Genomic DNA, 21,394 nt, shown 5'->3' with positions numbered 1-21,394 from the left:
TGAAATCATGTCTCAGCACATTCCATACACAACGCAGACATACATCAATATTTCTCTCTTACAATATGTTGTGCTCCAGAAGCTGGTGATTTGCTGTTATACTGTAAAATATGAACTGTTAAGCATATTAACTTCCCTTTTCTATATACCATTTGTAAAATCATGTAATGCCAAAGGATTTGCATGTCTGAAATTACTTTTGAAATTGTAATGAAAAATGCATATTTTTCCATAATGTGATCACTTTTTTTGCAATAACTAGAACATTTAGTTGGATTACTGTGGATGGATAAAGACGGGATTCATTCTGGACCGCAGAAGATCCGCGTTGTAGCGGTAAAATGAACTTGCCTCATTATTCTGAGGTTGGTGGTTCAAACCCCATTTCATATTTTTCACAATTCTAAATATTTAAAGAGAACATTTAAATGTCAGATACATTTGAGGGTCAGATAAGATCTGTGTTCTGTAAATCTGGGCCCATTTTTTCAGAAGTTATCTGATCGGATTTCAGCAATCGGATCGGATTAAATGCATAGAAATAGAATGACCCGATTGCTGAAATCCGATCACATAGCTTTTGAAAAACTGGGCCCAGATGAGTCAAAGCTCAACTGCTTAGCCTTCCCTGAGTATTAAGAAACAATGTGATGTTGGGTAAATGTGCAGGTGGCTCAGTGCTTAATTCAACTGTCTTAGTACCCGGAGGTTGTGGGTTCTAATATAATGTACAGTTAGTGCTTTTGACTGTACTTTACGATGTCAAATACACCAACCTGGTCTCAGAGCATTTCGTATTATTCTGTACGTAAACCCGAGACACTCCATTTACCATATGTTGTATGGTATGCATTAATTTGTTGATGTCCATCTATTTTGTATATGTTAAACCCTGTGATTCCAGAACAGTAACCAGCAGTGGTTATGGAGGGAAACCTTTGGGGAAAAAGTAGTCCCTAATATTTTAAAAGCACTTTAAAATAATACTTTTTAGAGAGAGGTTTCCCTTTATAAAACACTGCTTTTTACAGGAGGGCGAACCTCAGGACTTAACCCCCATTAGTGATCATGGTCCACCAGCCATCAGCGAGCGTCAATGCAACCACACTCACAGGCTCTGCCTGGGGTAGAACATCCAACCCTGTGCTTATACTCAGAAAGCCTCCTGAGTGGTCTAAGGCACTGCATCGCAGTGCTAGCTGTGCCACTAGAGATCCTGGTTTGGGTCCAGGCTCTGTCGCAGCTGACCGCGACCGGGAGACTCATGGGGCGGCGCACAATTGGCCCAGCGTCATCCGGGTTATGGGAGTTTTTGGCCGGCAGGGATGTTCCTGTCCCATTGTGCACTAGAGACTCCTGTGGCAGGCCAGACGCAATGCACGCTGACATGTCGCCAGGTGTACGGTGTTTCCTCTGACACATTGGTGCAGCTTGGCTGGGTTGTGTTTCGGAGGATGCACGGCTCTCCCGAGTCCATAAAGGAGTTGCATCGAAGGGACAAGACTAACTACCAACTGGATATCACAAAATTGGGGAGAAGTATCCTAAGAAGCTAATAAGTGGCAACATGGGAGCTGGAAATAGCAGTCTGTTAGTGACCTCTACTGGTCAGGGCTATAGTCCAAGAACACCTGGGGTGTATTCATTAAAAAACGTATTTTTTTTTGCAACAGAAACCATTTACTCAAACGTTTAGCAAATTCAGTTCGTTCCCTTTCTGTTTTAGTTACATTTGGTTCTTAAACAATTTCGCAAGACTTGAACACAACCCAGGTGTGGGAGCTTGAACAGACAACAGGCCCTAAGACAACCGACATGGGTGGAACTAGCTGGAGAAGACTACCCAGAACAGAGTGCTCTGTGGGGAGAGTCGTCGTCGCTAGCCTATGCAAGAGCTAGATTCTACCAGATGCGCTAGCCGACACCCGCGTAGCGGTTGTTTTGCAGATGTCGGAACTGTGTTAGACGTCAAATCCACAAGCGGCTCACGGCATTATACATATCACATTGCTATTGGCTGCATGGCAGTTTCGCGGGGTTCCTGACTCCTATTTTTACAGCTCACTTCCCACCTTGTGCGTGTGTATGTGGGGGCGCACATGCGAACACGAATGTGTGATGTCACCTACATTTCAGGCTGATAAATTGAGCAAAATAATGCAGAGTTCTATGCGTCATTATTTCTATAGTCTACACTTTCTTTATCGTTCTGAACTTTTAAAGTGAGTGGGACGGATGTGGCTTCGTGACAATGAATACACGAGCAGCGGCTCACCCATTTGACAGCTCCAACGCAGTTACACCTCCGACATACCGCGTAAATAAGTAATACGATCTGCTATGCAGGTTATCCCCGAATTGATTAACTCGAGCCCATAGTTGTCAACCAGCTTCAGGTCGAGGTTGGATACATGGCCTTTCTAGCCTAGTCGTATGGGCCAGACGGCTCTCCCTCAGACACGGGTTAGAATCAAATCAGAATGCAAAACACAGCCAAACTCTGGACAGGTCAACTAGACAAAAAGGCCACACTTCTGATCTTTACCACAACTCACATTTAGCTTTCATCTAAATTGTGCAGAGGGATATTAATGTCCGAAACTTCTAAAATTGTCATGAATAAGAGAACATGATCAAACACAATCCTCAATATCAATACATTATCAAAATAAGTTCTACAGTAAACATGTTTTGTTTGTTTTTAATACAAGAAAGAAAAGCATTATACATACGACCAGCTGAGAAATTCCACAGAGGTTGTCCTACAATTTTAAAACAGTAACAGGTGACTGTACTCGTATCAACACTGCCATTGAAGAACACATTCACAGCAGTCTGATAAACAAACCAGAAAAACATTTATACATCCTTCCTTCTGAAGGAATTTTAGAAATGACCTTATCAACTAAGCATCAAGGAAATGTGTGTTAAATTCAAAACAAGTTAAAAACCATTGAAACATTTGCAGTTTCAGGACACGGGTGGCCATACAGGTAAGATGGATCAACTGTTAGTCGATTACACATTCCTATCCCGCAGACACGGAACATTTAAGAGTTCTTGAGCAATTCATATTTTAAATACCAATCATTGTAATATTGACAATTCCACAGCAACCCTACCAAATTAAGTACAGACCACCTATGCTTGTCCCAGATCCCCGATGACATCACTTGGCTTTCTTCTGGCATCATGGAAAGCTGCCAATGGCCTCCTGCCCATCTTCCACATCTATCTTCTCTTGGTCCCTCCAAAGCCTGACAAAAAAAAGGAATCAGAAAGCCACCCTAAGAAAAACTCCCGTAGAGGCAGGACGTGGGACAGAGTAACTGTGTGGAACTGAGAATAACTTCATGAAGGAGTCATACAAACATATGATGTACTGTATCCACACAAACGTTTATATTTTAGACGTCTATGATTTTACAGTAATTCACAATTTGTCAAGATGACTTGACTGATTTCACTAAATTGGACAGTTTATAAAACCACACATCAGTAAGTACGTACATAGATGCTCTGGCTACATTAGTTATAGTAGTTGGGCAGCAGTACCTGAAGCAGCACGTGTTCCGGTGCTAGGGGCTGGGGTCGGTGGTGATCTGGGTGCAGAGTAGTTGGAGTGGGTGTTTGTGTACGGCGTCTGGCTTCTACAATAAACAAGGACATGAAAAAAAACACGACCAACAACTTTAGCTGAAAATCTGAGTAAAAATATATATTTTTTAAATGTCTAGTGATTGTCATGTTGGGCTCCCGAGTGGCACAGCGGTCTAAGGCAGTGCATCTCAGTGCAAGGGGCGTCACTGCAGTCCCTGGTTCGAATCCAGGCTGCATCACATCCGGCTGTAATTGTGAGTCCCATAGGGCGGCGCACAATTGGCCCAGCGTCGTCCGGGTTTGGCCGACAATGTAAATAAGAATTTGTTCTTAACTGACTTACCTAGTTAAAAAAACAAAATGTCCTACCCTTTCTCTAAGCCGACACTACCTGCCCATCCCTGTATAACCAATCCTTCCCCAAGATGGGTCAAAGACACCGTATCATGCCAAACCAAAAGATATGCACACACCAGTGTTTCCCAACTCCAGTCGAGTGCCCCAAACAGCACACATTTTTTGTAGCCCCAGACAAGCACACCTGATTCAACTAATCATCAAGCCCTCAATGAGTTGCGTCTGTCCAGGGCTACAACATAAATGTATGCTGTTGGGAGGACTGGAGTTCAGAAATACTGGATTACACCACTGACCTTTGGCTCCCAAACAGATAACCGAGGACTCCTCCAGTCCCCATCCCAGTCCAGAAACTATTCCCAGTTCCTCTAGCAGCACGGGCCCCTGCAAAGTGCTGCTGCTGCTGTCCACTGTAGTCACTGCGGAACCCGTACCCAGGGTTGGCACCGTAGCCAGCAGAACCAGCATATCCTCCGGCAGAACCGGGGAACCCAGAAGCACCGGGGAACCCGGAAGCACCTGGGTAACCTGAAGAGGAACCTAGGATAGAGAATGATACCATTTATGATCGGTGACAGCCTGGTCCCAGATCAGTTTGTGCCATCTTGCCAACTCCTATGGTCATGCCAATTGGCAATACAGCACAAACTGATCTAGGACCAGGCTACATACCTGAACCATAAATAAAAGCAAGGGTGTGTAAGCAGACGGCGTAGGTGTATAGACTTTAGCCTACCTGTGAAGTCTGGCTTGAATCCAGGAGGTGGTGGCCCATGGGGATTGTGGGTATTGGAGCCGTTATCAGGGAACTGCCCGTCTTGTCCTAGATTTGTCGGTCCACTCAGGAAAAGCTTGTACACACCATAGGCCAGAAACAAGAGCAGAGCGACTACCACTAACCCACTGGAATTTCCTTCCCCTGTTGAACTCTGTTGTCTGTTGTTGCTATGGTGATGCTGGTTGTTGTTGTCTGAAGAACCCTTGAAGAAGCTGGAAGCGAAGTCACTGAAGCCACCTGAGAAATCATGGTTTTGTTCAATGGTATCAAACGGAAGAAAACGTACAGAAACAGGGAGGGAACTTATCCAATAAGACAATCGTTATTGTTTTCCGTCCCATAACGTTGTGAAACATTTCACAACGCTGTGTACTAACCACCCACCTGTTGAGCCATGTGAGCCCCCCTTGTGCCTCCTCTTGCCTTCCTCAGTCAGCTCCAGTGAGTACTCCAGTCCACACGAGCCCTTCAGTATGTAGGCATCATCTGGATGGCTGAATCCCTCACAGCTGACCTCTATCCGACCAAATTTGTAGGCGTTGTCCATGTCTGTTTTGCACTCCCACTGAAAGTGAAACAACGATCTGTGCCATCTTGCCAACAGTAATTGGGCTAGATCTGGGAGCAGGCCTAATGTGTTACACCCTTTTCCTCTATCTGCAAGTGTTCAGTATTACCTGCGCGTCGACTCCGTCCCAGCCTTTGTTTTTGCATTGAACCACTTCAGGAATGAAGGATCCACAGCCGGCTGAGCCTCCAACACACTGCAGCTGAGGTACAGCATTACTGCGTCTGGCAGTGGTGTACTTGCCCTTGTACAGGGTGAGTACCTGCACGTCTCGGAGCAAAACACTACCTGGAGCTGTATAGAGAGGAATCATTATTCTCCATTCCAGGCATTATAAGGCTAAGCAAATAGGCTGATGAAAAACGTATGGCAAATTGGCAATCTTCAACAACTTAGGTGTAGAATATGTTCATAATATAATGTTGCCTGAGCCTCCCTTGTATGCATTCTGGATCTTTGATCTTTACGGCACAAAAGCAAAAGACCCGCAGCTATTCTTTATCATGAAAACTAATATCCACCTGCTTAGCTAGCCATTTCTGAAATTGGTACAATGAGCAAGAACCATAGATATTTTAGATATACTTTTGTAGCCTAAACGTTTTGCAAGAAAGAGAACTAGATTCTAGAAAGTGAAAAGCTATTATGCGGAAATAAACACTGGCCTTCATTCCAACTTCTGATGTGAGCTACAGAGAGGAAAAACAAAACGATTTGAAGCAATCCCTTCATCGTTGGTATTCTTCCACCAAATCCTTCAGGCGTCGTGGTGTGTAGTCAGTTGTAAATGCTAATTTGAACAATATCCTGGGAAGAAAAATTAGATAAATTTACTCGACTGATGAGACAACGTCCGGGTGTAACGTCATCTGTTTTGAGCAGGAATGAGCCAATCACGAGCAAGCACGACAGTGCTATTACGTTCATTGCTCCGTGGCGCCCTCTAGCGTACATATCTAGGTGGCTAATGATGGAAGAGAGGATTATAGTCATGTGATGTACTTTTAGGCCAGGCTAATGGAGATAGTTTTTATCCAGATTACTTTCCTTTTTTGTCCATATAGTCTTGCTCTATGGGTTCTTCAAAATTGGATTTGATATAAGCCCAATGTTCATATGATTGGAATTAATACCAAATATGTACTTGATAAATGTGAAATCAAAAATACTCTGACAAGGTTGTTTGTTTCAGTTATCAATATAATACATTGTCATGAATACAAAGTGTTACGTTTGGGGCAAATCCAATTAACACATTACTGAGTACCACACTCCATATTTTCGAGCTGCATCATGTTATGGGTATGCTTGTAATTGTTAAGGACTGGTAAGTTTTTCAGGATAAAAATTTAACAGAATTGAGCTAAGCACAGGCAAAATAGAACAAAAACGGGTTCAGTCTGCTTTCCACCAGACACTGGGAGATGTGTTTTAGGTAATACTTTAGTGCCCTGTTAGAAACAGGCTGCATGTTTTGGAATATTTGTATTCTGTACAGCAGTGGAGGCTGCTGAGGGGAGGGAGGAAGGTTCACAATAATGGCTGGAATGGCATCAAACACATCAGATATTTGGTTTCCATGTGGTTGATACCGCTCCATTCGAGCTATTATTATTTGGGGCGGCAGGCAGCCTAGTGGTTAGAGCGTTGGACCGAAAGGTTGCAAGATCGAATCCCCGAGCGGACAAGGTAAAAATCTGTTGTTCTGCCCCTGAACAGGCAGTTAACCCACTTTTCCTAGGCTGTCATTGAAAATAAGAATTTGTTCTTAACTGACTTGTCTAGTTAAATAAAGGTAAAAAAAAAAAAAAAAAGCCATCATGAGCCATCCTCCCAGCTTCCTTCTTTTCATTATGTCAATTAGGTTAGTATTGTTGTCCTATCACACATCCTACCATTAAACTCACCATTGGCCTCATGGTGAAATCCTTATGCGGTTTCCTTCCTCTCCGGCAACCAAGTTAGGCAAGACGCCAGTATCTTTGTAGTGACTGGGTGTATTGATACACCATCCAAAGGGTAATTAATAACTGCACCTTGCTCAAAGAGATATTCAATGTCTGCTTTTTGTTGTTGTAACCATCTACCAATAAGTGTCCTTCTTTGCGAGGCATTGGAAAACCTCCCAGGTCTCTGTGGTTGAATCGATGTTTGAAAATCACTGCTCGACTGAGGGACCTTACAGATAATTGTATGTGTGGGGTACAGAGATTAGGTAGTCATTCAACAATCATGTTAAATACTATTATTGCAAACAAAGTGAGTCCATGCAACTTGTGATTTATTAAGCACATACTCCTGAACTTATTTAGGCTTGCCATAACAAAAGGGGTTGAATACTTATTGACTCAAGACATATCAGCTTTTCATCTTTAATTAATTTGTAAAAAATAAATCGAAAAACATAATTCCACTTTGACATTATGGGGTATTGCGTGTAGGCCAGTGAAAAACAATCTATTTAATCAATTTTAAAATCTGGCTGTAACACAATCAAATGTGGAAAAAGTCAAGGGGTGTGAATTCTTTCTGAAGGCACTGTAGGTCAGTTGTATAAAACATATTTGATATCAGTGTGTCTCTAAACTAGCTGATCATCAGCAGGGAAACAGTGAGTTAACATTTGAACCATCCATACGTTGCTAATTAAAAAGGTTCGGAGGGGGGCATGTCTGTACAGAACCAAAACATAAATAATACAAACACAAAAAAATAAATAAAAACAGGAAAAATAAAGTCCAAACTTTTCCGCCTACCCACAATACAAATCCATGTTTATCTTCCTGGTTGATATTGTGAGGCAACATTGTATTGGTAAACTAAACGGACGTGAACACATTTGATTGGAAGTGCCATATATATGTTGAGTCCAGGTGTAGCTATGCAAACTAAGTACGATACCACAGATACTGTTTATGCTCACAGTTCAATCAGATGTTGGCTCCTGTTCAAGCGTTTCAGAGTAAGGGTGCTGACCTAGAATCAGGTCCCCCTTCTTATTCATTATGAATTAAAAGTCAAAACTGATCCTAGATCAGCACTCCTACTCTGAGAAGTGCTTTGAATAGCAGCCTGGTTGTTCCTTAGCTATTAGCTGTTAAAAAGGCAAAGTAAAAACAATACTGTTTGTTCTCTGGTTTACAGACACACAAACAAAACATTAGATACAAAATAAAGAGAAGAAACCACAAAGGTCAATCGTTGTCCTATGATTTAGAAAAATAGAGCAGGAGACTCCTTGGATAAATAATAAATATAATGAATTACTGGAGTACAACAACACATTATTATACAAAGAAACTGATGTATACTGAATATTATAGCTTTCGTGTCTATGATAAAATACAAAAAAAAGTATTGATTTAACTTTGTCTGAAATGCCACCCTGTTTTCTATATAGCCCATTGCTTTTGACCAGGGCCCATAGGGTTCTGTGCTTTTGACCAGGGCCCATAGGGCTCTGTGCTTTTGACCAAGGCCCACAGGGCTCTGTGCTTTTGACCAAGGCCCACAGGGCTCTGTGCTTTTGACCAAGGCCCATAGGGCTCTGTGCCTTTGACCAGGGCTCACAGGGCTCTGTGCTTTTGACCAAGGCCCACAGGGCTCTGTGCCTTTGACCAGGGCCCATAGGGCTCTGTGCCTTTGACCAGGGCTCATAGGGCTCTGTGCTTTTGACCAAGGCCCACAGGGCTCTGTGCTTTTGACCAAGGCCCACAGGGCTCTGTGCTTTTGACCAGGGCCCACAGGGCTCTGTGCTTTTGACCAGGGCCCACAGGGCTCTGTGCTTTTGACCAGGGCCCACAGGGCTCTGTGCTTTTGACCAAGGCCCATAGGGCTCTGTGCTTTTGACCAGGGCCCATAGGGCTCTGTGCTTTTGACCAGGGCCCATAGGGCTCTGTGCTTTTGACCAGGGCCCATAGGGCTCTGTGCTTTTGACCAAGGCCCCATAGGGCTCTGTGCTTTTGACCAAGGCCCCATAGGGCTCTGTGCTTTTGACCAAGGCCCATAGGGCTCTGTGCTTTTGACCAAGGCCCATAGGGCTCTGGGTCAAAAGTAGTGGACCACATAGAGAATAAGGTGCTATTTCGAACCCTTAAACACTGGAAGGCTGGAAATTACATGATTTGGGTCCAGTATGTTTCCTGCATTGTCTTTTCTCTAGTCCAGAGAACCTATCTGTAACAAAAGGCATTAACACAGAGGTTTTTATGTTCATCCTTTGAATAAATACTTCAACCGTTGGGAAACAGGTGGGAAAGGAAAACCAATCTCACAAATGAAGTTGCAGAGTGAATTACAAAATAGCCTGGTCCCAGATCAGTTTGTGCAAAAACATATCCTGGACCAGGCTAGTAACTGACAAAACATTGAACTATAAAATTGAGACTAGAGCCCAGTGAACGCAGTAATAATTAGCGTTGCGGCGGGTCGGTGTGAAAAGCATGAAGCCACAGAACAGTATCAGTGCAGTATATCAGAGATAGATAGAAGTAGAAAAGCGGTTACATTACATTCACAAGGTGTATGTTTGTTTTGTTCTGGTATGAGAGAGAGAAAAAAATAGCAGAGCACCAGCTTTGGACAGAAGACATTATATATGATATACTGTAGTAGGTCGCCTTCCCTCTCTCACATACGCACACTTAGCTAACACTGATGCCCAATAACAAATCAACCCCTAGCCCCTACCCACTATACACCTCTGGAGATCAGAGAGGATTGGATACATGGAAGAAATACAGTGAACATTCCATCTAGACTAGCAGAAGGCAGTGTCGTTATTACCATATAACTTACACCTATCCAATCCTGTTAGATCTCCATAAGTGTGTAGGGGATCGGGGTTGATTTGGGACTTAGACTCGCTCAATCAACCCCGCACCCTGCCCTGTGATGTAGTTCCACCACAGGACACCAGAGGGCGACAAACACACACACAAACACACACACACACTATAAAACTGTACAGAAAAATCACAAGCAGAATACAAGTACCAAAACAACTCTATTTTGGGTTTTCTCCTGATACAAGAAAGCCATTACTTAGTTTCTTTTTTCTTTTACAAGACATTATTCAATTACAACTTATTATACAAATGCATAAACTATAGTGTACAAACTATTCGATTGTTTTCATTCAAAGTAACTACACCATTAAAATACTCTGCTATAAAAAGTTTGAAAAATACTTCATTGTGTCACTATGTAATCATACATCGTCAGCCGGTAGGGATGGTATATTGATCTTAGCGCGAGTGAAGTAGGCCATCTTCTCCCTGCAAAGAGAGAAGAAATGGCTATCAAATCAAGCTAATGTATTTATAAAACCCTTTTTACACCAGCAGTTGTTCACAAAGTGCTTTTACAGTAACCTGACCATCAAGGCCTATCAGGATGGAGCATAACACGTTCAGAGACTATAGCCTGTTTATACCTGGTTCTAACATGATCTTGTTCACATTCTGATTTGTGCCCGCATTTTTTTTTGGACAGGTGTAGACGATTAAAAGACGTACTGGGATCAGATCTTAGAAGTGTAAATGAGATTGGGTCACGATCGGGATATGAACAGGACAAAGGACGCATGTTAACGGAAGGTATAAATGGGGCTTATATGACCAGTAGGATCAGTTAGCCAAGATGGCGAGAAAAGATACAAAACAGTTCAAACCCTATGGTCAAATAGTTGTCCATAAAGGCATAAGGGCTGGACGGAGGGATCTGTGTCACCTGAAAGACTGGACCTGCAGGGGGACCTTCTGGCTCTGCTCTCTCAGCCGACACACGTCTTTGGAGGCCCTCCTCATCAGCTTCTCAGCCCGCTGCTCCTGACGCTGCTGCTCCTTAGACTGCTCCGCCTGGGACGGAGGGAGACAAGAGAAAGTGTTCATTGAAGGAGACTGGAGAGAGAATTCCATAAAAGTGAGCGCAACAAAGTATTTCACTTCAGTTGCTCTGAAATGCAGGATACTGTGTCTTCCGACTGATGTGGATTCTGCAAATGAATGGTTTCATTCTTTATGCAAAATCTTACTCATCAAGTTGCGACCTGGGCAACGTTTTATTTATTTTAAAAGGGTCACTTCAGGTGGAAGCGAACGGCACCAGATTATACAGCCATTAAGTCTCTTCAGTGCCTAATCAAGCTTGAGAGAGAACCTGGGGCCAGAGGCCTGGCATTAACTGTCGTTAGCTGCTATTAGCGAGAGTGGCTGATGATGGCATGGTAGAGTGCCTGGAGGGGCATAAGGGGGTATAAGGTATCCTTACACAAGCCATCAGATCCCGAGTGCCATTCAGACCATTGCAAAACATTGTGATGTCGAGTGGCCTAATCATCTCACAGCTGGAAATGAGCTGTGTGCATGCATGTGCATACTGTATCTATCACACGTTTATCCAGCCACGTGCCTGTCTCTCGGCCTGCTCCAGCAGCCTGTGAAACCGGTGGTCGTGCAGAACGGACCCAGGCAGCGCCGTCTCTCCCCGGGCCTTCAGGGCCTCCAGGTGGGCCCTCAGGTCCCTCAGGGCCTGGAGCTCGTCGTTCAGACGGCTCTGGCGCGTTCGCGAAGCCTGGAGGGCCAGCTCCAAGTCCAGGGAGGTCCGGGTGTTTGTCTCCCCGGCTCCGCCACGCCTCCGCACCACCACCGGCTGGCACAGGGTCTGAGGGAGGGAGAGAGAATGAAAGAGCAATGCAGAAATATTTGGTTCCTTATACTGCACATTATTTTTTATAATACTTTTATTATTTTCCAATAAAAAAAAAAATAAGACAAAGATACATTGACATTCATTGTAGTGTTGAATGGAATGGCATATCTAGAGGAAATAACTAAACTTAACTCTTAAATACAAAAAATGAAAAATCCTACTAGGTGGTATTATAAGAAGACAGTATATAGTCATTACAAGCAGTGTAGTTAAACCCCAAATAAGTATTGAGTGGAGTACAACACAGAGCAGCAGCAGACCATCAACCCAGTTATGAAGCGGGACGAGACCATTTATCCAGCATCGGCTGACATTCTGTAAGACATTGGACTGGAATATACTGCACATTGTTGAAGAACATTCTCAACATTGCTCTTCAGATTATGATGAGTTTCATGCTACTTATTGCAACGATCTGGTGCTCCTTTGCCTGATGTAAATGTCCCCCTTTATTGGCCAAATCACCACCATGAAGTTAACTGAAACCGAATGCAAGATAAAGAGAGGACACATGTTAAACTCACCCTCTTAACCCTTAGGCTGCGTCTCTCCGAGGTGTTCCGGACAAACGGGCACTTTTTGGATAATGTGGAGCTGTCGCTATCGCTCCGGTTCAACTGTAAGAAGAAGGAGAGATGGAGAGAGAGGAAGAGAGAAGAAAGAGGGGGAAGAATGGAGAATAGGAACATCCACTGGTGTTAAGTCTGGGAAAGCTCTGTGGTAGTTTGGTCTGGGATTGGGGTGTGTGTGTGTGTATTACAACCCACTCACCCTGCAGATGTACTGGTTGCGCTCCCCAGGGGAGAAGGTTTGAGACCTCATGATCATACTGTTCCGTACGAAGCCTCTCTGAGCGCTGCGTGGTCCTGGTCCCAGGCTGGGTCTGTCTTTAGGCCTCACCGCCATACCACACATCTCTGTGTTCGTCTCCGCATCCACCTGGAGAAGGTTTGAGTATATTACAGCTACAGAGATGTGGGTTCACCAAATAAAAGTGGACTTTTTGAAGTGTGTGTGTGTCTAGATCTAACGGCTCTGGGTTCCACATTAAACACACCTCTCGAGGCCAGATTTCTCCATTCAGCCGGGTGTGTGTGTGTGTGTGTGTGTGTCAGAGCTCACGCAGCTTACCAGCGTTGGTCCTTCATTTGCCTGAGGGATTCTCTCTTTATATCTCCTCTCCTCCTCTTCCTCTCTGGTTGGCTCTTCTCGACACTCCTCCTCCGGCTCTTCCCCTCTGTACGCCTGCCCAGAGCCAGCAAACTTTGTCTCCGCCTTGACAGAATCTTTCCTCTCCTCCTCTTCTTCCTCCTCCTCCAGTCCGAGGACCAATTGAGCGCTGTCCTCTCCCAGCATGCTCAGCCTGTCATGAGAGGAGAGGTCAGGGTCAGCCATAGTCACATGCAATGCAACCTGTCCATTCAAAATGTTACGGTGTGTGCTCACAGCGAGCACATTTTTATGTTTGAGTAAAATGTTGATGTAGCCATGTTGCACGTCTTGAAAGCAAGAGTGACACGTCGTTTTGCGAGAGGAAAATGTCCCCCGAAGAGGTTAAAAAAGAGAATTCAATTCATTAAAAATGTTTAATTGAATGTTAAAACATACAATCTACCTGCAGTGAAGCCACTCAACATTTACATTCAATTCAGTCATCTTACCGTCTCCCATCCAGAGTGACCCGCAGGATCAACCAGGGCCAAGCGCCCTGCCCAAGGTCACGTCGACAGACCTCCCGCCAAGTCAAAAGGTGTTTGTAATGGTTATAAAGTGTCATCTGTGAGGGACAGGTCAGTACCATTGGTCTCTGTCCATCCCCAGGTGGCTCCACCTCTCCACCTGTGGTGTGTGTGTGTGTGTGTGTGTGTGTGTGTGTGTGTGTGTATATTGAAAATAATGGTGTTTGTAATGGTAGTAAAGAGTAGGCTGTGAGGGACAGTGGGTCAGTACCATTGGTCTCTGTCCATCCCCAGGTGGCTCCACCTCTCCACCTGTGGTGTGTGTGTGTGTGTGTGTGTGTGTGTGTGTGTGTGTGTGTGTGTGTGTGTGTGTGTGTGTATATTGAAAATAATGGTGTTTGTAATGGTAGTAAAGAGTAGGCTGTGAGGGACAGTGGGTCAGTACCATTGGTGTCCGTCCATGTCCAGCTGGCTCGTTCTCTCCTTCTCCTCCAAGGCCAGCTCCTGTTCCACAGCCTCCAACTCGCTGGAGGTCCTTTGCAGCAGGGCCGACACCGCATCCTGACAACATACACACAACACAATATTGGAACGAGGCACCACTACAGCCTGGGGTTCGATCCCATGCTGTGTCACAGCCAGCCGTGACCAGGAGCCCACTAGGTCGGCGCACAATTTGCCCAGCGGCGTGTGGGTTAGGGTAGTGTTTGGCCACGGGGGGGGGTTCCTTGGCTCATCGCACTTTAGCGACTCCTTGAGCCGGGCCCCTTGCAAGCTGACTTCAGTCGTCAGTTGAACGGTGTTTCCTCCGACACACTGGTGCGGCTGTGTTAAGTGAGCAGTGTGTTGAGAAGCAGCGTGGTTTGGCGGGTCCTGTTTCTGGGGACGCATGGCTCGACCGTCGCCTCTCCCGAGCCCGTTGGGGAGTTGCAGCGATGAGACCAGATCGTAACTACCAATTGGATATCACGAAATTAGGGAGAAAAAAAGGGGGGTAAAATTACAACAACAACTTTCCATTTGACTTTCGTGTGCTGCCATCTGAGGTCGATACAGCTATAGGTGCCTGAAGAGATTGAGGCCTCCACTAGTCATTTCCCCCTCAGTAGAATAGAATGCATATTCTGTATAACATAACCTGCATGCAGCAGTGAATTTGAACTGATCTCCAATCAGAGTGAAGTGGGCATATCCAGAAACATGTAGACTGAGGCAGGCAGAGTCAAGTGGTCTGAAGTGGTGGAGGAGGACTCACCATGTCCACGGGCCCTGCAGGGTGCTGCTCTGGCCCAGGGCCGGGTCTCTCCTGGCTGGCCTCTTCTATCTCTCTGGTCCTCTCACTGGTCAACAGGTTGTACCACACACGGGTCATATCCCCACTCACTGGAAGCTCTCCCAGACTCACATGGGCTCCAGCCTAGCGAGAGAGAGAGTGTCAGGAGAAAGATAATGACAAAAAGTGACAGACTGTCTTGTCAGTTCGTCTGCCCATCTTTGGTCACATTCTTGACCCTGTCCCAGTCGTAATGGTTGACGCTGTTATAAGCAAGCAATATGTTATTGTGCAGTAAATCTACAGTGGAGGTCCAGTATCAGCTCTGTATTTAGTTAACTGAGTGTTGGTAGGTGCTCAAAGCTTGTTGGTAAGTGTGTTTGTGCGGTGCGTTGTGTACGTACCAGGCAGTCCTCGGTGCCTCCGGGACCCACGGTGCAGGCGTCGACGCGGAGCGTCTTGTGCCGGAGGACGGCGTGCGGCGCGGCCGCCCTGAACACCTCGTTGAACGTCACGCTGTCGGGCAGCGCCACGGGCACCACGCGGGTCCTGAACAGACTGCTGACGTCACTGGAAGACGGGAGGAGCGCCACCCGGATGTATCTGTTGGGGGGAAGAGAGTTACACAAAAAATATATATTCAATGACATTTCAATGTTGTTGAGGTCATGTCGTCCAATAGCAACCTAATACTCCTAAACTCAGAGAGTTAATGTGGAGACCGAGGCAGTAAGTTGGAAAAGTGAACGTGGCCTGGGGACTGTTGGGATAAAGGCTAGTTACCTCTGGTGTGTTGTGTTATTGAGATGTGTGCTCTTCTCTTTCTGCCTGCTGTTCTGTAGCTTCCGGCCAGAGGCCCCAAGCATCTTTGAGGATTTCTCTCTCTGCTCCAGTTAACATTGACTCAAACACTTCCTGGGAAAAAAAACCTCTCTGCAAGACTCCTCTCCTCTCACCCGCAAACGAACCCCCACACAGCAGACTCATCTGCATATGCATATTTCACAAACTACAAAGGAGCCCAAATTTTCACTCAAATGAGTTGAATGATAATAAGATGAAGGAAGTTTGGTTGAAGAAAGAATAAAACAGTTTTTTTTAAACGCGTAGCTACCCCCTGCTAAGTTGCATCATATTTTGGGGGAGATATTCCAGCTGAATATTGAGCGAGGGATTCAAAGGCGTTTCCCCGCTGTTCGATTGGACACAAATGTCTTTTCAAGCCTGGGAACATGAGAGAATGGATTAACTTTTTAATTTTTGTCGGCCATAAAAGAAACAGGAAAAGGGGCTGCTGGTGGGAGAGAAAGCCGCGAGGGGTCTCAATAAATAATAACATGACAGAGCCCACCCACCCCTGCAGAGAGTAGACAAGACACACCTGTGTGATGTAAGGCCAAGTGTGTGTATGTCTGTGTGGGTATGGATGTGTGGGTGTGGATGTGTGTATGGACGTGTGTATGGATGTGTGTATGGATGGATGCGTGGGTGTGGATGTGTGTATGGATGTGTGTATGGATGGATGTGGGGGTGTGTGGATGGATGTGGGGGTGTGTGGATGGATGTATGGATGTGGATGTGTGTATGGATGTGTGTGGATGGATGTGTGTATGGATGGATGTGTGTATGGATGGATGTGTGTATGGATGTGTGTATGGATGGATGTGTGTATGGATGCGTGTATGGATGGATGTGTGTGTATGGATGCGTGTATGGATGCGTGTATGGATGCGTGTATGGATGCGTGTATGGATGCGTGTATGGATGCGTGTATGGATGCGTGTATGGATGCGTGGGTGTGGATGCGTGGGTGTGGATGCGTGGATTTGTGGATGGATGTGTGTATGGATGTGGATGTGTGTATGGATGTGGATGTGTGTATGGATGCGTGTGTGGATGCGTGGGTGTGGATGCGTGGGTGTGGATGCGTGGGTGTGGATGTGTGGATGGATGTGGATGTGTGTATGGATGTGTGTATGGATGGATGTGTGTATGTATGGATGTGTGTATGGATGGATGTGTGTGTATGTATGGATGTGTGTATGGATGGATGTGTGTATGGATGGATGTGTGTATGGATGAATGTGTGTATGGATGTGTGTATGGATGCGTGTATGGATGTGTGTATGGATGTGTGTATGGATGTGTGGGCGGATGTGGATGTGTGTATGAATGGATGTGTGTATGGATGGATGTATGGATGGATGTGTGTATGGATGGATGTATGGATGGATGTGTGTATGGATGCGTGGGTGTGGATGTGTGGGTGTGGATGCGTGGATTTGTGGATGGATGTGTGGATGGATGCGTGGGTGTGGATGTGTGTATGGATGTGTGGATGCGTGTGGATGTGTGTATGGATGTGTGGATGGATGTGTGGGTGTGTGGATGGATGTATGGATGTGGATGTGTGGATGGATGCGTGGGTGTGGGTGTGTGTGGATGGATGCGTGGGTGTGGATGTGTGTATGGATGGATGCGTGGGTGTGGATGTGTGTATGGATGGATGTGGGGGTGTGTGGATGGATGTGGATGTGTGGATGTGTGTATGGATGTGTGGGCGGATGTGGATGTGTGTATGGATGGATGTGTGTATGGATGTGTGGGCGGATGTGGATGTGTGTATGGATGGATGCGTGTATGGATGCGTGTATGGATGCGTGTATGGATGCGTGGGTGTGGATGCGTGGATGTGTGTATGCGTGGGTGTGGATGCGTGGGTGTGGATGCGTGGATTTGTGGATGGATGTGTGGATGGATGCGTGGGTGTGGATGTGTGTATGGATGTGTGGATGCGTGGATGTGTGTATGGATGTGTGTATGGATGTGTGTATGGATGGATGTGTGGATGTGTATGGATGTGTGGGTGTGGATGTGTGTATGGATGTGTGGGTGTGGATTTGTGTATGGATGTGTGGATGGATGCGTGGGTGTGGATGTGTGTATGGATGTGTGGATGGATGCGTGGGTGTGGATGTGTGTATGGATGTGTGTATGGATGTGTGGGTGTGGATGTGTGTATGGATGTGTGGGTGTGGATGTGTGTATGGATGTGTGGGTGTGGATGTGTGTATGGATGCGTGGATGTGGATATGGATGCGTGTATGGATGTGTGTATGGATGTGTGTGTGGATGTGTGTGTGGATGCGTGTATTTGTGTATGGGTGTGGATTTGTGTATGGATGTGTGGGTGTGGATTTGTGTATGGATGTGTGGGTGTGGATGTGTGTATGGGTGTGGATGTGTGTATGGGTGTGGATGTGTGGATGTGTATGGATGCGTGTCTGTGTGGATGCGTGTCTGTGTGGATGCGTGTCTGTGTGGATGCGTGTCTGTGTGGATGCGTGTCTGTGTGGATGCGTGTCTGTGTGGATGCGTGTCTGTGTGGATGCGTGTCTGTGTGGATGCGTGTCTGTGTGGATGCGTGTCTGTGTGGATGCGCGTCTGTGTGGATGCGTGTATGGATGTCTGTGTGGATGTCTGTGTGGATGTCTGTGTGGATGCGTGTATGGATGTCTGTGTGGATGCGTGTATGGATGTCTGTGTGGATGCGTGTATGGATGTCTGTGTGGATGCGTGTATGGATGTCTGTGTGGATGCGTGTATGGATGTCTGTGTGGATGCGTGTATGGGTGTCTGTGTGGATGCGTGTATGGGTGTCTGCGTGGATGCGTGTCTGTGTGGATGCGTGTCTGTGTGGATGCGTGTCTGTGTGGATGTCTGTGTGGATGCGTGTCTGTGTGGATGCGTGTCTGTGTGGATGTCTGTGTGGATGCGTGTCTGTGTGGATGTCTGTGTGGATGCGTGTCTGTGTGGATGTCTGTGTGGATGCGTGTCTGTGTGGATGCGTGTCTGTGTGGATGTCTGTGTGGATGCGTGTATGGATGTCTGTGTGGATGCGTGTATGGATGTCTGTGTGGATGCGTGTATGGATGTCTGTGTGGATGCGTGTCTGTGTGGATGCGTGTCTGTGTGGATGCGTGTATGGATGTCTGTGTGGATGCGTGTGTGGATGTCTGTGTGGATGCGTGTATGGATGTCTGTGTGGATGCGTGTATGGATGTGTCAACGCAACACTGACAGAGTCTAGTTAGTACACATATACGGATATACGAATGAATGAATGAATGAATAAGTGAGTGGGTGAAAACTCACACTCTGGTAGTGGAGGGGACTGACAGGGCAGCAGGGTTTTGCAGCTGCATGATTACCATGACAAAACTGGAGTTGGCAGCATCATACCTGTAAACAACAACACTATCTTTCAGTTGTCCGACAACAGGGCAGGATGGAGTAATAGACATTGCGTAGCTTAATGTGTGTGTGTGTGTGTGTGTACTCTTACTTCAGGCCTATCTGGACCTGGGCAGACTCAGGAAGGACAGGCTCGTCCTCCAGGTAGACCGCCGGTTCATCAGACTCCATTGACCTACTAACACAGCAGGTTCTTATTATTACCAATCAAAAATAACGTCTGGAATATAAAACATAGAACAGAGGTGGAGCAGAGGAGAGAGACAGGAGGGAGCAGAGGAGAGAGAGAGAGAGGATGGGGCAGAGGAGGGAGAGAGAGAGGAGGGAGCAGAGGAGAGAGAGAGAGAGAGAGGAGGGAGCAGAGGAGAGAGAGAGAGAGAGAGAGAGAGAGAGAGGAGGGAGCAGAGGAGAGAGAGAGAGAGAGAGAGAGAGAGGAGGGAGCAGAGGAGAGAGAGAGAGAGAGAGAGGAGGGAGCAGAGGAGAGAGAGAGAGAGAGAGAGAGAGAGAGAGAGGAGGGAGCAGAGGAGAGAGAGAGACAGGAGGGAGCAGAGGAGAGAGAGAGACAGGAGGGAGCAGAGGAGAGAGAGAGACAGGAGGGAACAGAGGAGAGAGACAGGAGGGAACAGAGGAGAGAGACAGGAGGGAGCAGAGGAGAGAGAGAGAGAGAGAGAGAGAGAGAGAGAGAGAGAGAGAGAGAGAGACAGGAGGGAGCAGAGGAGAGAGAGAGACAGGAGGGAGCAGAGGAGAGAGAGAGACAGGAGGGAGCAGAGGAGAGAGAGAGACAGGAGGGAACAGAGGAGAGAGACAGGAGGGAGCAGAGGAGAGAGACAGGAGGGAGCAGAGGAGAGAGACAGGAGGGAGCAGAGGAGAGAGACAGGAGGGAGCAGAGGAGAGAGACAGGAGGGAGCAGAGGAGAGACACAGGAGGGAGCAGAGGAGAGACACAGGAGGGAGCAGAGGAGAGACAGGAGGGGGAAGAGGAGAGACACAGGAGGGACACAAGCAGGAGGGAGCAGAGGAGAGAGACAGAAGAGACATTTCAGAGTGAGAGCAAGAAAGGGTGTCCTTGGCTCATCGTCTAATTTAAATCAAATCAAGGGGAGAGCAAGGGAGGACAGGAGGAGAAGAGGGTATGAAAGAGAGAGAAGGAAAGAGAAAAAAAGAGAGCAAGCAGAGAGAAAGCAAGTGACAGAGGAAGAAAGAAAGAGAAAAAGGGAGCGAGAGAAGGAGGGAGAACGCTAGCTGAGAGAGATAGAGTCCACACCACACTGGTTGAAGGGATCAGCATCAAACCCCCCCTTTAGGGGGCAAGAGATGATGAAAGAGTTTAACCATAGGAGCCGTTTTAGTGGGAAAAACAGACATCAATGAGGCCAGTCTAATCACGAAAAGCCAAACTGGGCAACCGAGCCCATGCACTAATTAGGAAGACAACTGGGCAACAGAACTCTGCGTGTCAGCATCTCAAACATCTCTCACGTTTGACAAACAGACAGGGCTTCTTCCATTCAGTCATTAAAGAGCAGATGCAGCTCTGTCTCCGACTGTGTGATACACGTGAGACGAAGCTAATTGTGTGTGTGTGTGTGTGTGTGTGTGTTGAGGAGCCTTCAGTTTGGTGGTCTGTTTTAATTGAGGTCTTGTGGTTCTCTCATCACAGCTTGCGCCAAACATCGCAGGCGTTGGGTTAAATGGAAGAAGGGGAGAGGAAGAGGAGGTTAAAAGACCCATCGTGACCCTTTGAGTGGACCAACACTATTGGGAACAGCAGTACCGCAAGATAAATGAGAGAGGGATGGAGAGAGGGGAAGAGGTTGAGAACGAAGGGGCAGAGGTTGAAAATGAAAGGCACGAGGGGAAGGGAGGGATGGAGAGTACTGAAGAGCGAGAGAGAGTGTGCGACCGATCGATCGAAATAATGAAAAGAGCGGGAAGTGAGTGTGACCCACCGTTTGACATTAGAGGCCTCGTACACCCCACTGTCCCCGGCCACAGACTCGTCTGACACGGCTGCTGACACACAGGTGGGCCTGTCCTCCCCGGGCCTCTGGAGGTCCACGTCTGACAACAACACAGACGAAGACATGAAGTACAACTGAAATAAGACACCACAGTTGATATGCCGGGGGGGGGGGGTTCATTAATCCAGAAAAGTGTTTTGGTATATCTACGAGA

General features: G+C 46.5%; 2 protein-coding genes across 3 annotated transcripts in view; both read right to left on the bottom strand.

The window, feature by feature from the left end:
* Positions 1-2,685: 2,685 nt before the first annotated feature.
* Positions 2,686-6,200, bottom strand: LOC139374736 (store-operated calcium entry-associated regulatory factor). The gene is made up of 7 exons (XM_071115861.1): positions 5,969-6,200; positions 5,413-5,597; positions 5,120-5,300; positions 4,694-4,972; positions 4,254-4,497; positions 3,556-3,650; positions 2,686-3,257 (listed from the first exon to the last, which is right to left on the bottom strand). Exons 1-7 carry the CDS (start codon positions 6,033-6,035, stop codon positions 3,232-3,234), a joined length of 1,077 nt encoding a protein of 358 aa, XP_070971962.1. The 5' UTR covers positions 6,036-6,200; the 3' UTR covers positions 2,686-3,231.
* A 1,367-nt stretch (positions 6,201-7,567) lies between these two features.
* The window catches only part of LOC139374735 (protein WWC2-like), a 40,880-nt gene continuing 27,053 nt past the window's right edge, over positions 7,568-21,394 (bottom strand). Inside the window, exons 13-25 of one of the 2 annotated variants that reach the window (XM_071115859.1) lie at positions 21,169-21,280; positions 19,312-19,398; positions 19,122-19,208; positions 15,371-15,569; positions 14,949-15,110; positions 14,139-14,254; positions 13,146-13,377; positions 12,786-12,953; positions 12,539-12,631; positions 11,715-11,966; positions 11,034-11,161; positions 8,973-10,579; positions 7,568-8,914 (exon numbers count right to left, since the gene is read on the bottom strand). In XM_071115859.1, coding sequence (XP_070971960.1) covers positions 10,513-10,579; positions 11,034-11,161; positions 11,715-11,966; positions 12,539-12,631; positions 12,786-12,953; positions 13,146-13,377; positions 14,139-14,254; positions 14,949-15,110; positions 15,371-15,569; positions 19,122-19,208; positions 19,312-19,398; positions 21,169-21,280 — 1,703 coding nt within the window. In that variant the 3' untranslated portion in view covers positions 7,568-8,914; positions 8,973-10,512. The remainder of the gene's footprint in view (positions 8,915-8,972; positions 10,580-11,033; positions 11,162-11,714; positions 11,967-12,538; positions 12,632-12,785; positions 12,954-13,145; positions 13,378-14,138; positions 14,255-14,948; positions 15,111-15,370; positions 15,570-19,121; positions 19,209-19,311; positions 19,399-21,168; positions 21,281-21,394) is intronic. The other variant, XM_071115860.1, reaches the window with a different exon arrangement.

The sequence above is a fragment of the Oncorhynchus clarkii genome, chromosome 19 (genome assembly GCF_045791955.1).
Source record: "Oncorhynchus clarkii lewisi isolate Uvic-CL-2024 chromosome 19, UVic_Ocla_1.0, whole genome shotgun sequence".
NCBI lineage: Eukaryota > Metazoa > Chordata > Actinopteri > Salmoniformes > Salmonidae > Oncorhynchus > Oncorhynchus clarkii.
Note: the sequence above shows the minus strand (reverse complement) of the source record. Positions and strands in the feature narration are given on the sequence as shown.

Bases quoted from the DNA above. Each gene is read 5' to 3' on its own strand.
- LOC139374736 (XM_071115861.1), bottom strand. From the start codon at position 6,035: ATGAAGGGATTGCTTCAAATCGTTTTGTTTTTCCTCTCTGTAGCTCAC. The intron at 5,598-5,968 runs GCCAGTGTTTAT...CTCTCTATACAG, and splicing joins CATCAGAAGTTGGAATGAAG to CTCCAGGTAGTGTTTTGCTC. The intron at 3,258-3,555 runs GTACTGCTGCCC...TTTTTTTGTCAG, and splicing joins CGGAACACGTGCTGCTTCAG to GCTTTGGAGGGACCAAGAGA.